Below are 17,806 nucleotides of genomic sequence, written 5' to 3' on the forward strand. Positions count from 1 at the left end.
CTTGACTTCTCATTTGACAAATTTGACCCCCCCCCAACTTCATATTAGGGCCATTTGAGCTCGATTTTCACCCCCATTAAAGTTACATGTATTCGAGTCATTGTGTGACATGTTTTAAACTTGAATTTTTATGCTTTTTGATTGTAAGTAAGATTTGTATTTATCCATTCCAAAGGTTTGTAGTTTTAGGTAGTCACCTTAGGGGACTTGGTTCTCCTAACAAAGAACTCATCTAGACTAGAAGCTTATACCAATAGAAAGAATATATTTCATAATTCAAAATTCATCTAAAGCTCGACAAAAATGTACACCACAATATAGATTTACAGAGGCTTAAACTTGGCTGCTCAAATATGTTAAAAAACGTCCATGAATAACTAGAAAAATTGATTTCTCCTAATCTACTGAACCAAATTTGTTGCCATACATACCATTTGAAAGTCTTGAAGAGACTTCATTTGGTGCCAATAATGTCCCCGGAAAGTCATGGAAATTTAATAGTTATAAAAAATGTTCAACCAAATACATGGGTTTTATGAAAAAAAATAACCCAAAGCATAAAAATTTTATAAAAACTAAGCTAATACTCACCTAAATTGCTGGAATTTGGGGTTGATTCTTCAAACTCTCAAAAAAAAACCCTCTTTAACAAATATGAAACAAGTGAAATTCTCTTATTATTGTTGTTACCTTCATAAAAAAAATAAGGCCTAATATTCATGTTGGCCTAAAAAGCAAAATGTTATGCCATGGTATATACACATATGGGACATTTTTCCTATGAAAATAAATGTGTGCATTGCAATGAGTAACGAACTTGAGTCACCTTAATGCTATCTGAGAAGTCCGAGCCTCTGAAAATGTTTGATGTTGTCCGTTTTGTTTGAGCTTTTTGATGTTAATGTCACTTCCAGTTTATCTCTAGGGGAAGAAAAACAGTTCTTATGTCAAGGCACCAGAAAGAACTTCTAGTGACCGTACAAGGTTTGGCATCAAGCTAGAATGTTTGAATGTTCTTTTTCTTAATGATAGGCAGCTTCGACTACCAATTGCAAGCAACCTACAAGATCTTGAGCTCATGTATTTTTACTTTGTTTTTCTATTTTGTTGTTTGATTCGTCCTTCCTAATTTTCTGCTTTATTCTTGTCCTCCTTGAGATTCCATGATCCCCTTTTGTATTGATCTCATGAATTAACTTTTTCGACCAAAAAGGAAAAGAATTACAAACCAAACAATTTACTCAATAATCCAAATGCATTTGGGAAAGCAATAACATTTAATTAGGATTATGAGTATAAACAAAACAAGAATTAATTTGAACAAGGCTTCTTTTTTAGAACAAGTTTCTTACAAGGATTAGATGGGCATGTAAGCCTTCAAGTCTCAATTTATCAGTTCATTTTCAATCTACAACACACTTTCACCTCACTACCTACAACTTTACAACTTGAACACCTAAGATGCTAATGTGAGCGCTCTTTAATACCTTGCTACTTTAAGGAAGTTGTCAAAAGGACTAGCAGGCGGCAACCTCATAGCCAAACATGGGTCAACCCACGAGACAGCCCCACTAAAAACACCTTCGCTGCTTATCTGTATAAAGACCAAGTCAGAAAAGAATGTAGATCATGATCGAGTTGAGACATACGTATCATAATTACGTTCTAGTAATCTGTTCTTTCAATACATATACTACTGAGTCTTTACAACTTCATCAGAAAGAAAGAGAAAGAATGTAGTCACAAAAATCTTAACGGATTCATTATTTACCTTGCTGAGCATCGTGCGTCTATCAGCCATAACTGTTGGTAACAATTTATCAGCTGCTCCATTTTGATTATTTTCATGGGCCAACCAATTGGAGAGCTTCTTCCTTGTACCTGTCCCAAATGCTTCGCATTGGCTAGCCATGGTATCATACGGGAGGGGCGATGTTGAGACAGATGTTGCTGCAACTTGACCAGCCACCTCAAGAGCCTAAAAATGAGTGAAAATTTTGTGCGAATATGAAAATCTAAGGCATGAAAATACAGAGAAATGGAGGTTTTCAATTGGTAGAAAAGGTGTACAAGAGGTTACCGATTCCATGAGCTGTCCAATGCTAATTACATGAGAGATGGCAGGGGATGCAGACACTTTGGGATTGAAGCGGGAATGGTGAAGAACAGATGCTTCACTTCTTGCATCTTCCTCAAGTAATGAGTTTGTTTGAACATCCTGGCACATAAGCAATGACCAGGTAGATTTGAAAAACTGATTACTAATTAGGATTATAAAAAGAAACACTAGCTGACGGAAAATGTAGCTGATTGCACAGGGGCATGCAAAATACAATGGTGTTTCACAAGTTTAAGCTAATACTTGAGTATATCAACATTCAAAACTTTTAGAAATACGAGAAATGTAAAATGTACAAGGAAGCTTCAAAGATTATAAGTGTTGATTTAGTAAGAATAAATGTTAATCTTAGTGGCATACCTCATCAAAAGAAAGTGATTCTTTGGAATGGGTAATCATTTGATGGTGATCCAAATCAAATATAGATTGCGGAACAAATGTGAATGCATCATCAGGAGTGAATGGTTCAAGCAGTTGTTTCCTGAGATCATCCATCCCCAGCTTAACAAGCACAAAAGAATGGAGTTAGAAAGCTTCAGAGAGACAGAGAGAGGGTACTTGGTAATAGCATGTCCTACCTCAGTAATGGCAGATAAATTCTGGACCAAAACATCCATCATGGCATTCTCGTATTTATATATTTTATCCCGCAACTCAAAAAGCAAAGAAGAAGCATGTTGGCTCTCTGTAACAGATCCATAACCTCTTAGATCTGCCTCAGGCCTCACAAAGACTTGAATGTCTTCACTGATGCCTAGATAAGGATCAGCCTGAAAATAAATAAGAATGGAGGTAAATGAGTGAGATTTGTAGTATACTGATACGGGTTTGAAATCACAAAAGCTGCCAACTTTATCCCATTTCATAATGGCAAAAAGCTCAAATGATGAGACAAGTAAAGGATGAAGCAACTTACATCAAATGGAACTATGGACTTGATGAGATCATTGGGAATTTGATATATCTTAGCCGCAAACATGAGCATGCTCATTGATAGTATAAGAATTGATCTTTGGAGTACTGGAGTCAACATCCCTGACACCACAGCCACAAAAACAATAAAGAAAGAGACTGTTAGAAAATTGAATATCATAACTGAAAAAGTAAAAACCTGTATTAACAGCCCATACCATTGCTAAGGTCCAAGGAGGTATTCTTTAAAGATAAGGGAAGCTGGAAGAAGCGGACCACAAGGTTATCATTAACATTCTGTGACATTACCATTTAAGAGACTGTCAGCAGTCAGACAAAGAAAAAAAAACATCCGTACAAATTAGCTTAATTAGCATCCATTCATCATATGACTTTTGCTTGGTAAAAAGTTGCCCTTAGGAAGACCATTTCATGATAGTCTAAGCATTCTCAAGTGCCCTATTATTTATTATATTAAAAGAAACCATCTGTCACTCAACCTGCTACGAATACACAGGTGCACTTGGATCTACTTTTTACTATCAACTGTAATGATGGTTTAAAACCAAACTTCTGAGTAACCATTTAATTGATTCCTCATTCAACTCAACCTAGCATGGTCTCTAGAAACAACTGAAGAATAAATTCAGAAAATAAAGCTGAAATTTATTCAAGGTTTATACCATGTAGCATTCAGTTTACCTTCAAGCGTAAAGAAATTAGTGTCAACACAAAAGAGTGAGATATAGCTTCTATGTTTGAAGGCAAATTATCAGGAAGAGTGGCCTGTATCCAGAAGGCAGACAACAACTGCATTATCTGATCCTCTGTTAGCTTCATGATATAAGGTTCCTGTGTGAAAATTAATAGCCAAGAAGAGTAATGCTATCAAAGACCAAAGCTCAAACTAGATAATCATACAAATAACCTAATCATGAAAAGAAGAATATGACTATTGCCTCAATCATGTTTGGGCCGGCTGCTCTGTCAATAATAGAGGTTATATTGTAGATATTAGGGGAACTTTTATGGACATGCCCTTGATTCCGGCCATCTTCCATATTGGCCTTTCCTTTTAAATCATCATGAATGTTAAAACCATTCTTTTCCTTTTTGATGCCATCCTTTTCTCTTCGAAGCTTTTCAAGCAGCACTGATATGGATGCAAATGCAGAAGCATTGTTGGAACGCCATCTTCTTGGTTCGTAGACATTACCAGAACAAAGAGATGCAACTTCACGTTGAGGTCGGGAAGAACTTGGAATAAGAAGAGCTGAAAATATCTGGTGTGCCCCCACACGGACCTCTAGATTGGGATGTAACATTGCTTTCATCAGTTGGACATGAAGTGCTTCCGGAAACACCTGCAAGAATGTTTAGCAAGTGGCTCAATGAGCTCTAAGAACAATTGCAATCACTGTCTAAAGTAATTTTAATACACTTAAAGTCTAGATTTTCAATTAACCATACATATAACAGGAGTGTCAAGAATTTGCAAATCTAGAAGGACAGCAAGGAGGCAAAGGATACATGAACTTCAACAATAAAGGGGCACCAACAGCACATAAGATGGACCTTACCTGTTGTGAGCGAGAGGTGACTAATGCTAATGAAATCATATGAGCAAGGACCATCAATGATCCAACCGTTGCACGAGCAACAGATCCAGAAGAAGGCAACTTCTCCAGTGATATTGCCATCATATTGAACAGGGATCTTACATCATCAATCTAGAAACAAGCCAATGAAAAGTCAAGCAAACTAAAAGCTTCGTATTAAATTAAAACGCACCAGGATGAATCAAAAAATAATTTTGAAGTTACCCCTTTTGCTATTTCCAACAAGCAATCTTCAATGGAATTTTGAAGCAAGATGTTTAAGTTAGTGTCCTGCTCTCCTACTGATTCCAGTGTGGCTTGGAAACTTTTCCTTAAATGCCTGCATAGGTCACTGACAAAACCAATTTCAGCCAGCATCCTTCTAGATCTAATTTGCCTAGCTAAAGCAGCTGCAACTTGTATGATATAAGATTTTAGTTGAGGATCATGTGCGACATTTTTGTGGTCTAGATGACGTACAACAGCAGCTAAAACATGTTGTTGGTTCCCTGAAATCAAAAGTCAGCAAGCAAAATCATAAAAGTTTCCAATTCTGATCATATTTGGTAGCTGCAATAAGATAAATAAGGTAACAAATCTACCTGAAGCCTCCCAGTAGGACATATCAGACAAAACCACCATTGCCAACCCCTGTTGAGAAACCCAATGCTGTCTAGAGTCGAAGTACACAAACATTGGATCCACTACTAGGCGCAATGTTGTACTCTCCTTTGCCAGCTCAACCATTCTTTGAATACAAATTTGAGCCCAAACTTTAGGTGTCTCAATCTCTTCCCTGTAACCAAACAATATATAGCTATATTCACGAAATAGTTTTGAGGGGACAAGCCAGACAAGTAGAAACTATGCTATCATCTGAATGCTTCATAAAATAGTTTGCTTTATAATACAAAAGTTCTCCAATACAGCATTAATAAGAGTACCTTGTCAAAAGAGAGGGATCCTTTTTCTCAGGTTGAGGCCTGATAATCATGTTGCTAGGGCTGGCATCACAGGCAACAGTTGCACCTCTACCCTCACATCGAACCACTTCATCCACCCAGTTACGATGGGGCTCTCCTCTCTCATCATCATCTTCAGCATGTGTGTCTAGCTCATAGTTATCTAAAGTAGCATGTACAATCTGGAATTCGGATACACCAGAAGTTATAAATATGCTACAGAATGAGAGACGGTTAACCCCTGGCAACCAGTAATGAAATGCTACAGAATGAGAGAAGAAAAAGAGGGGGATGAAGGAATTACAAGAAAATAACTACAAAACTAACTAACCTCATCAAGAGCAGAAAAAATATATGAATATTGTGCCATGAACCAGACCTACCAAGGAAAAAAAAACAGACCTAATAGGTAAACTACATTCCATCCAGAAAATAAAAAAGAATTTGATAAAATAAAAGTCAACAAGAAAGCATACTCCAAGTGATTCAACAATGATAGAAAAAGCTTGAAGTTTATGATATTATCTTTGAAAAAATTTGATGTGGAGAAGAAAATAAACTTTTTAAATTACCATGGCAGAAAGGCACTGCAAGCTTGATGCCCTTAAGCAACTCCTTAGATGTTCTTCCCCATCCTCATGTGCCAATTTACACACTTTATGAACAAATTTTTCAATGTTATGCGTGTAAGTTCCATCTGCCTGTTTTATACAGTAGATCAAAGTATGAGTGCAAAAATAAAGATCTAAGAAAAATTATATTTTATTAGAAAAGGAAAAATCAGATTACAATATATGGTATCCACTCCGTATCATAAGCAAATTTCATCTTATCCATGAGCAAACAAATCCCTTTGAAAAGAATACTTTGAGCAGTACATCGATTTCACATCAGTAGCAGAAATGGTTATACGCCATCCTTTACTTTTACATGTAGTAATGTTCAAGATTCTCATCTATGCAAACACAAGAAAGTATATGCTTTATTTGTATCCTATCTCAGTAGAGTCTAGTTAATCTTTTCATAAAAATAAGATACCTATAGCCTGATAGAGTTATTAATATTCTGACATCAGTGGCATGAGAAAGTCTCTCATGTCATTCACATTGCACACTTTATAGCATCCTTAAGAATGTTTTCTACATCCATCAAGATGTAAGGCATAATCATTAAAATAGATCTCAAAAGTTTACATATTCATGAAGCTGCAAACATATTTATATTTTATGTTTCCAGAGGAAAGCAACAGATGACCTGACTATAGATAAACTTTGTCAAAGTTTGGCATCCAAGGATCTGTGTAGCCTCTTGCTTAGAGTTATCAAGCAGTTCGCTAACAACATTCAGCAAGTTAACAGCAAAATATGCCCTACAAGGTGAAAAAGAAAGATTTATTATACAAGAAAAGGCATTATAGTTAATAACCCCCCACATAACACATGAAAACATAATGAACATAACATAAAAAACACTAAGTTACTTACATCTGTTCCTTGCACATGCAAAGCAACTTGTTGTAAGCCTCTATAACGATATTGATGAATTTGACATGCTTATAGCGCAGCTCTTTGTAGCATCTTTCTTCAAGGTACTTGGCAATCTATTAAAAGCAGAGAAATCCACAATATCTGAGTCTGCTTACCTATTACTGGCAAACAAATAAGAAAGATAGTAATTACTACCTTTGGAATTCGGAAAGGATTTCTCGCAGCATATTCACATAACTTCGTAATTTTCCTTTCATTTGGAGGAGCACCCTACAATGCATTGCAAGGCATTAAGTTTACAATCCTAGCTTATCAAAAAGTGGATGCAATGCAAAATGAACAATGACTCTTCAGAAATGCACCAACTGAATAATTAATCGCATCTAACAATTTTGCTTAATCTCCAGTTACTTCCAAGATCCAACCAAAGAATAACTTTTTTTCTTTTAAAGTATAAAACAACATAAAGGAACCAACTATAGAGGAGTGTATTTTTATTCTATTAATGTGAAATTACAGTACTCAAATGGCATTAGAGTCAAAGCCGAGAACTCTAGGCAGCTATGTAGCTCAACTCTTCATTTTGCATAAATATGAGTGTAGGATATGAATCTCCAAATACATGAAAAACTTATGTCAAAATTGAACATATCCTTACAGGACACATACTTGTATCCGACACTCACACGTGAGTCCGAGTAACCAACTGAATAGCCACAATCACAGCAACAACCTAGCGCCGATTCAAAAAGAAAAACTCTAGCAGACATTATTGGCATATTGCAGGATGAAATATTCCTTATTGATACCCCCACATTAAAAATTGAAGTACTCAAAATCAAGCTAACTTAAATAGCCATCACCAAAAACCCAAATATGTACAAAGATTTCCTCTGTAGTTTCGCCAAGACCACCATTTATAATCCAAAAAGAAGAAAAAGAAAAGAGTGGATACTCACAGGAGACTTGGGGAATATTTCAGACAATAATTTCTTGTAACGCTTAACAGGTTGTCGAGATCTTGACCTCAAAGCAGGACAGCACACACACATGCTTTCACAAGCTGGGAAGATCTTCCTGGAGATGATCCCCATTTCTGTGCATGCGCAAAGGACAAGTTTTAGATTAGAAGAACAGTGAACAAACCTAAAACTATCTTATCTTTGTTCTCCAAATAATGAACCAAACTTTCCACCATACAAAGATAGCATATTTAATGCACCCCTTTTCCTAAAAAAGAGAAGAAAAGAAAGAACGGATGAAAGAACGAATCATAAATTAACTAAAGGATAAATTTTAAGGTCAGACAAGAACAATGGTGAACTATTTGCACCTAAAACAACGTAATAAGGCTTGTTATTTTTATTTTTTTTTGGAAAAAGGGAAAAACCACAATGTCCAAAACAAAATGCAGAGGCCAATATACCACCAGCCCAGAAAATAAAAAGAGATGTAATAAAATTTACCACATAAACATAAATTAAAGACCCTACTTGGAAGGTATTAATAATGGGATGAAGAGCAGAAGAGAGCTTCCCCTGCAGTGGGTGGCAGATCTGCAGGAGCAAGAATCGTAGAAGAGAGTGAAAGAAAACAAATGCAAACAGCGGGGGGAAAGTGATTAAAGAGCAAAAGGGCGTGGCTCAAGGAAAGGCACATGAAAAAGAGAGAGAAAGATACAGAGATATACATATACGTAGAGAAAGAGAGAGAGTATAAGCAACATCACGTGATGGGGTGTCAGATTTTCTAATCTACGTATGTTTGCTTTGTGGTAAAAGTGAAAAATGTCTTTACTTTCGTGACAGAAATTGGAAGACCCCCAAAACTCAAAACTCAAATAAAAAAAAGAATGGAAAATCAAGCAGACAACATCCAGTTCCAAAGTACTTGCAATCCTAATTACCAACAACTACTTTTCTTTTAGCAGTGTTTGAAAATTGAAAACCAATGAAAAAAGAGCTGTTCCCCTTTCATCATTCTTTGAATTTTGCTTTTATTGTAGTCAGTGTACTCCATGTCTCAAAGAAATCCTAATTTTGAAAAGGGATGATAAATTTTTACAGTTTCATAGAACTTTCTTATTTTTACAGTGGATACATAACATAATATTCAAATAAAAGAAAAAGGCATGCTTGCTTATATTCTTTTATTGTGATTGATGGTAAGATGGTGAAAGACAAATACAAATTACTTGATGAATCATCATTTGTTTTGCAACATTAAATTTATTGGAGACAAAGAATAGATGGTGATGATACAAAAGAACCTGTTTACCTAAACAAACGGAGAGTCAAAAAGAAATAAGAGGAGAAGGAAGGATGGTGTGAAGGCATTAAAAGGAGTGTAGAGAATAGGCGCCCAAGATTGCTAAAGAGGAAGATCTATTTTTTCCTTTTGTCTTGGAGTATTTATAACGAAACTCTTCTTATCTAGTGATGTGACAAGGTAGTTACCATCATGAAGTATATGAAGGATGTGTGTAACATTACTTATTTTGCTATTTCTTTTGAGTAGTACAAGATTCTTATGCTCAAATGGGCCTTAATGGTCTCTAAAAAAAGTGTTTATATTTGAATAAATGTTCATACTGAAAAGCGGGTAACCAAATCATGATAAGTGGAAAGCTTGATGAAAAAGGATGTTCCCTTTATTAATAGGTGGTTTCATGGCGAGTGGTTAGTCAGTGAGGTTAAACAATTGAAAATAGCTCAATGAACATGAGGTGAAGAACCATCTTCAAACCCACCCAGTACCTTCTGAGAGTATCAAATGTCAACCCCGAATGAGGTATAACAAACTTTGTTAATGAGTAATATCATAAACATTAACCTCTTTTAACTTATATGACATTGAAACTATAGTGCAAACTAAAATACTTAAAAAGAACAGTAGAACTGTTCTCAATAGCATTGCACTTATTACAACTGATCGTAAGCCTTTTATTCCATTAAAACGGGGTAAAGAAGTTAGTATGAACCCTCAGCCATATATAGTAGAGGCATCATCTATTTTACAAATGCAAGTTGCAATGAAATCAATATATGCCACCAGCTTAGATATTAGATATGAAAGGGGTAGGTTTGGTAAAGCAGGTAGTCCAATGATTTACAACTAATTACTTGTGATTGTTATTAGAAACTTTCCTATAGGAATTTTGAGTGTGGACCCTGTTGATTTCGTTGTTCTAGGAATTGAGTGCATTTAACTAATATAAGAAATAATTTAGTATGTTTGTTTTATAATGCTTTTTTAAGGATATAATTGTCAGGAGGAATCTTAAAAGTTCTCAAAGCAATACTATTTTAGAGTAGAAAATGTTGAAAAAAAACAGTTTTATTTATTTATTTATTTAATAACCAGTTCATTATTCATTGCATTAGCAATTACCTACACTATGAAAAGTAAATTACTATCATAATCTCAGTGGTAGGAAATTCAATACTTCTTAAGTCAGATTTTATGTTAAAATCTTATGTAAAAAGAAAAAGCTTTATCCCATTAAAATATTCAAATTGTTCAATTTCAAACTTAATCGAGATCTAATGTTATTTTCGAAAAATTAACAAAATAAAAATTGAAAGATGCATAGAGGTAATGATACTTGAACTTTATTGGAAGAAAATAATCTTAAAGTAAAAAATTTATTACCTATTCGTGTATGGCTTATAATGTGAATGGTCCAAGAGTTGCAGCTTACTGCCTAGGTTTGGTGGCCCCATTTAATGCAGGGTTTGAATCCCATCCATGTGGTCTAAGCTTGTCCTACTTTTTAATGATATGATCACTGTCTCACATTCACACATGATAAAAAGCGAAGATACCAAGCTGTAGTTTGAAAGTTTTCGATATTATTGGTGATCTGTAAATCTAATGATAAGAATAAAGAAGACGACCCCACTAAACAAAACCTTCACAATTATGTTTTATGTATATATAGCCCTTTGTAATAGGATTGAGGTTTTCTGCTACCTTTGGTTGTAATATTGGATGGATATGTTGAATAATGGCATTTAATTGGTAGTTAATTAGATGAGCATGTTCACTTGCAAGAACATGCAATTACAATATACCAAAACATCATTATCAACTTGCATGTTTCATTAATCAATGTTGGGTATAAAGTGTATATATATGTTCTGTCTTGGTTTCTGTGGACAATTAAAGTTTTGGCTTTAAGAAAACTACAAAAGAAGTTGAGATTTTCCATCAATTAAGGAATTCTATATACATTGATTCCTATCATCACGTGGGAGAAAATATATTAAATTCTTCATAAAATCAGGATACGGGAATTAACTAGATAATGACTATCTATACAAATTCTACATTCTAATATATAATACAAAAAAAATGAATCCAAAGCAAAGCATATGATAGAGCAAATAGAAATATTTAATTTAAATCATGAATATATTTTTAATTTATTAAATAATTATTTTTAATTTATTAATTAATGTAAAATAAGATTATTTAAATTGATCTTGAATAAAAATTAGAGATTGTTAATACAATGTACAACAAAGACGAGAATAGGGTAGTGTTGAGGCGGCCAATTCACCTTGAGAGGTAAAAAGGTAAAAAAAGAAAAAAAAAACAGAAGGACACACAAAGAGTTTGAGAAAAAGATTGAGGGGGATAACTACTCAAAAGTTAACGGAAGAGGTCAAAGGATCTCTTTTTCATTACTTGAAATTGTATTTATAAAAGAAATCATTTTGTCTGCTAGTATGAAGTGACAGGCTTTGCAAAAGAATTATCATAAAAAAATACATGCAGAATGTACATAGTTAGACCTATTCTATTATGACAATACGAAATTATTATAGTGCGTAAAAGTATTTTTAAATATAATTTAAATCATAAATCAAAATTTTACATATAATTTTTTAGTTTATATAATTAATGTAAAATAATATTATTTAAATTGTTGGTAATAAAAAATGGGGATATGATTGAGATTTCAAACCAACAATAAATTGAGTGGCAAATATCAATGATTAGGTACATCGCACTATCGCTAGTAACCGATGAAACCAAAAATAGCTAGCAAAGGTATTCAATTCCTCAAACTTTCTTTTTCAACCATTTGCTTGGTTTAGATGGCTGAGGGAGAAAGAAGCGGTGTTGGAAATTTTTAAACCCACCAATGTTCACAGCTGAGACAGTGCCCTTGTGTACGGCTTTTCTATAAAAATAATCCGAAACTTTTTATCAATTATAAATAATGAAAATGAGTGGAGTAAAAGAGATTAGCATGACCCACTTATCTTAGCATGACCCACTTATCACGTCAACTAATTATTAGTTGTTAGAATTAAAAAATTAAATTTTTAAGTGGGTAAATTTATTTGACATTATTTGCATAAATATCACTCCACTTTTTTTGAAGTGATTTTTATTTTTTTTAATTTAAATTATTATTTTATTAGCGGTGGAGTCAAAGGAGTCAAATAGAATGACGTGACTATCTGCTGCTATTATTTTTTTGATTTTTTAAATTGTTTTTAATAGGAAAATGATTTTATTTTTATTTTTTGGAGTCATTCTCTTTAATATCACCAAATGACCTATATAACTCTAATTGCAATTCAGTCTAAGGTTTTATTATGTTAGATGATGAAACGGAGGGAGATCAAGACTGATTTTTATGTTTCTTTAACGATAATCCAATGGAGCTCTGACATCGTCAAATTTAATGGTCCTTTTCGAGAGTGTAGATTGGATTCTTTAATTTCACATAGGTGACAATTTCAAGTAAAAATAGGGGTCATGCCGAAGAGAATGGCTTTACCAAAATAAAAAAAAATTATTTTTATTAAAAAATAATTTAAAAAAAAATAAAAAAATAACGGCAGCATGATGGTCATGTCATTCTATTTGGCTCCACCACTAATAAAATAATAATTTGAATTTTAAAATAAAAATAAAAATAATTTTAAAAAAAGTCTAACACATTAAAGTGGTGATGTCAATTTATTTGGCTCCATCACTATTCTACCATTGGTCACGCCAAATAGATTGACTCCACCTAAAATTTATTTTCTGCCCCACGAAATACACGAAAATACTAGTGTTGAAGATGATATTTATGCAAGTGATGCTAGATAGATTGGCTCCACCCAAAAAATTAATTCTTTTTTAATTCTAGCAATGAATGACTGGTTGACGTGACAAGTGGGTCACACCAATCTCTTTTGCTCCACCCACTTTCAATATTCATTTCAGGTTATTTATATACATAATAAAAAAGTGGATCATTTCCATAATTAATTAAAAATTTCGAGTTATTTTTATAGAAAAGCCCCATTCTACATCATGGTTTTGCTCTCGCCGGATGTGAAGGAAATGAACGGGATAGCCTCCCGGTCTCCTATATAATGTATGCAAGCGGTGATCGGTCAGATTAGAAGTTGGAGATCATTGTTAGCAAGTCTGCCTCTCTTAGGATATCATCTACACTACAAAACTAAAGAGATTTAGGGAAGAGATAAAAGGACAATAAAAAAACGTCCCTTATCTCTAATTTAAAGGAATTAGAGATGTTAATTTCAAAAAAATAAAACTATTAGGATGTTTTTTATTCCAGTATTATCTATAGCCCTTCCCCAATTATTAAATAGGAAGATAATGCGTTTCAATGCACTTGAGCTCATGTCTCCTATACTGACAACAATACCGATATCAATCAAATTAAAACTCAATCGACTCACCTCACCAATTCTTATATTTAATAATTTTGAGAAAAAAATTGTTTTAGGAACTATTGGTTTAAAACAACTAATTTTTATAATATATATTAATTTTGGTTGTAGATTAAAATCAATGACTTTAACTTAGTATCCTACATATTTATATATACAAGTTAATATATTAAATATATATAGACATATACTGCATATTTCCATATATCTTAAATATATATTAAAGTATCAAGAAAGCCCTTGTACTTAAAAGATGGATTGTATTTTGATCTTTTTTATTGAAAAATGGGTAAATTAGTTCTTTGACATTTCAAATCATGCAAATTACTCCCTTTGTTAAATTTTATCTATTAAATGATGATGTGGAACATTAAAGCCATGCTGACAATTATTTTTTATGGGTAAACTATAAAAATGGTCACCCAACTATGCCTTTCGTTCTATTTGGGTCACCCAACTATTAATTTTTTCGATTTAATCACTAAACTTTTCGAAATTAAATATTTTTGTCACTCTATGATGATGTGAGCTTTTTTATGGTCTAGTATCAAAATTAGCCCTCTAATGTTTACGTGTTTTATTGATTTGATCCTAAATTTTAAAAATTCAACAAATTTGGCACTCAATGTTTACAAAATTTTTCATTTTAGTTTTAATTCTAAACAAAATTTGGCCCTCAATAATTACAAAATCTATCAATTTAATCCTAACTCTAAAAATTTTAAAAAAAATTTAACCCTTTCTAACCCATCGGCTAACCCATGTGAGATATTAAAATAATAAAAAGAGTACCCTTATTCAAGTAACTTGCAACAATTTCTTTTACTATAATTTAGGTTTCACATTGGACCAAACCAATTGATTTGGAACCTACCTGGAATAATGGCTTGCATTACTACCTAAGCAAATAACGTTTTTAATGCCTTTATTTTTTTTTTTTTGGATCTTAAATTTTTTTTTGTTTTATCCCAACTTTTTTTGGGCTACTTAGCCTAGTTAGGTTGCCACTTGCCAAATAGACCCCTTAGGAATTGGTTCAAGGTATGAAGGAGCGAACAAGCCTCTGCACCAAAGACATCTCCATTACTACTGTGAAGAACAACACTAGCACCTCTCGCCACAATAAGGTCCCTCCAAAAACAACCGTTGAAAATTGATTTTTACCCGACTCTCATAGGTTAGTTGTACGATTGTTCGAGAGTTACAAAAATAAATTACTACTTAAAAATATAAATTTAGTAGATAACAGTGACTAAGTTGGTACCAGTGATAATCTTATTTCTTTAGTGAAATCAAATAAAGTAAAAATAAAAGATATTTTAAAATTTAAAACTAAAATTAAAATTGAATTTAAAACTTAACAAAGAAAGCAATAATTAAAACGGAAAGAACAACGAGATGAAGCTCTAGCAAATAGTAAAAACTTTGTTTGATCCATGAGTTTGATCATTGTTGCAAAGATAATTTTTAGTGTTCTTTAATAAATTAGTTTTAGTTACTGATGTCGTGCCTAACAACTAATCTCTCCTTACCTCGTCGATAACTAAAAGGAAGACCGTCGAAATTAATTCCCTTACTAATAAACAACTCTATAACTTTGCATCTAAGGTTTAGCTTGCTGATAACATTAAGAATAAGAGAGACCTAATTCTAACCAACATACACACTAATGAGGTTTATTTAAGTAAGATTACATGCCCACACAACATAGAATGCATATCTACTTTATATCCAATTATGTTGTTCTTCACAAGTATTAGAATCAATTAAGGAATTACGGATTTAACAATTCTAATTGACAAGAAAACATTCTAAGCAATTGAATACAGTACCAATATTTAACAAACTTGGATATTGATGAATAAATCAAAAGATAATAAATCCTAAGAAACAAAGAAAGAGCAGTTAGATCTCACAAACTATTTGAATCAAACTTCAAAATTATTTTTTATTAGAAAAAGATTTTAGCAATCCATAAAATAAAGAAAACACAAAAGCAAAATAATACGAAGAGCGACTATCCTTTCAAGTATTAATCTAATATCGTTGATTTATAGGAGAAAAATCACATAATATAAAAGATACAAAAGTGTCCTTAATTAAACTGCAACCTCGCATTACTCAACCCAATCGTCGGGTTCAAGTTAAAATGAGTGACATTTGTTGTTGGAGCAGTTACGATCAATCAAAGTCATTAAATGATCAATTTTCAACTCAATCCTGCATACAATACAATATATGACAGTTTTCAAGTCCTATACAAGCTTACGAAAACTCTAAAGTTAACCCGAGACTGAAAAAGACTAATTTGTAACAATTTCAAAACATCGAGTTGACATCACTATGTTAGGGGGTTCCTCATCATGAGATCTTGACATAATATACAGTCTAGCTTCATTGCAACGAAAAAAAGTCTAGCGTCGCATCGTGCTATGGAGTTAAGATCTCATCACAACAATGTTCGAATGACGTCGCGACATCACACACTATTTTTGCAATTTTACTGCACATCAACCTGAAAATTTTCCATTCAACTCATATACACAATTATCTCACATAACCAATTAACATATGCAATCCTCAAACAACATTCCATGAGCTACAACACTAATACAATAATATGCTAATGTCATATTTCTTAATAGTTAATTTCATAACAAAATTCACTTGAGTCCTAAACACACACACACACACACACACATTTATTTATCAATACCATTTACATTTGCAACATGATTTGCCACAAATCATAGTGGCAAATTAAGTACTTTTCGGCACTTAACGAGCTTGTTGTTTTAGTCATTTGAATATATTTTATTGCATTTTCGCATATCTTAGTTTAGATTCAAAATATTACAAAATAAGTATTTTTACTTATTATTTCGAGTTAGTTGACCTAATGGGCCAATACCGGTCTTAAGGTAATTTTAATGATTTAATTGAGCTTGCAGGATATTCATTTTGAGGCCCAAAAGTAGAGGTGATCATAGGTTGGGCGGCCCGGCTTGGCCCGATGGCCCGCCAGAAATATGGGAGGGTTCGGGTAAAAATATAGGCCCGAAATATGGGTTTGGGCAAAAAACGATGCCCATTTTAGAAAACGGGTTGGGCCTCAGGAAAAACTTTTTTGGCCCGGGCCTGGCCCGAATATATAATAAATATATATTTTATAAAATACAATTTTGGTGTTTATTAAAAAAATGGGCTGGGATAGGCCAGACCACGCTTGGGCGTAGGAATTTTTTCCCAAGCCGGGCCTAAACAAAATTTCTGGCCCATATTTCGGGCCAATTCTGAATATTACACTCGAATTCAGGCCCATATTTTAGGCCTATATTTTCGGCCCGACCCATGATCACCTCTACCCAAAAGCATCAGAAATGATAGTTGGGTAGTAATATAAGCTTTCGAAGTCGCAACACAATCAAGCCAATTCTAAATATTACACTCGAAGTTGTGTGTCACGACACGCACAATGTTTTGTTGCGACACAGGTGTGACTGTAATGACCCAAATTTAAGGTTATCGGAACAGTGGTTTCGGGACCACAAATCTGATGAGGAAAAATTTATTTTTATTATATTTTTATGGCCTACAATCTCACGGAAAGATTTCATGAAAAATTCGTTTAAAAATTTTGACGTTTGGGCACTCAATTTAGCCAAAAGAACTAAATTGTAAAAAGTGTAAAAGTTGAGTTCTACGTGTTAGAGGTGTCCAATTGTTATGAAACTTTAAATTGGAGGTCCTTATATGGTAATTAGACCATTGGTTAAGTTGGTAGACAAAAATGGACATGAGATAAGTGAAATAGGAAATTTTTAAGTTAGGGGCAATTTGGTAATCTAGTAATTAAAATGAATTAAAAGGGAAAAAGATGGAAAATTGTGCCCATCTTCTTCATTTGGACGAAATCAACAAGGGGGGAAACCATAGTTAGGGTTTTCAAGCTTCCAAGCTCCATAGTAAGTGATCCCAAGCCCCGTTTTTAATGGTCTTTACGTTTTTGGAATCCCAGCAGCTT

At 33.4% G+C, this 17,806-nt stretch overlaps 1 protein-coding gene across 2 annotated transcripts; it reads right to left on the reverse strand.

Annotated features, from left to right (window-relative positions):
- Positions 1-1,311: 1,311 nt before the first annotated feature.
- Positions 1,312-8,743, reverse strand: LOC105783208 (protein SEMI-ROLLED LEAF 2). Of its 2 annotated transcripts, none has more exons than XM_012608519.2 (20): positions 8,572-8,743; positions 8,038-8,174; positions 7,274-7,348; positions 7,076-7,191; positions 6,846-6,960; positions 6,164-6,292; positions 5,923-5,970; positions 5,574-5,773; positions 5,232-5,425; positions 4,855-5,138; positions 4,612-4,761; positions 3,991-4,395; positions 3,734-3,883; positions 3,250-3,328; positions 3,036-3,154; positions 2,698-2,889; positions 2,480-2,620; positions 2,081-2,218; positions 1,772-1,978; positions 1,312-1,594 (listed from the first exon to the last, which is right to left on the reverse strand). In XM_012608519.2, exons 2-20 carry the CDS (start codon positions 8,170-8,172, stop codon positions 1,481-1,483), a joined length of 2,991 nt encoding a protein of 996 aa, XP_012463973.1. In that variant the 5' UTR covers positions 8,173-8,174; positions 8,572-8,743; the 3' UTR covers positions 1,312-1,480. The 2 variants fall into 2 exon arrangements, with proteins under 2 accessions (XP_012463973.1, XP_052482441.1); XM_052626481.1 differs by having other exon boundaries at positions 8,545-8,743.
- Positions 8,744-17,806: the final 9,063 nt, after the last annotated feature.

Source organism: Gossypium raimondii, chromosome 13 (genome assembly GCF_025698545.1).
Source record: "Gossypium raimondii isolate GPD5lz chromosome 13, ASM2569854v1, whole genome shotgun sequence".
In the NCBI taxonomy this organism is placed as follows: Eukaryota; Viridiplantae; Streptophyta; class Magnoliopsida; order Malvales; family Malvaceae; genus Gossypium; species Gossypium raimondii.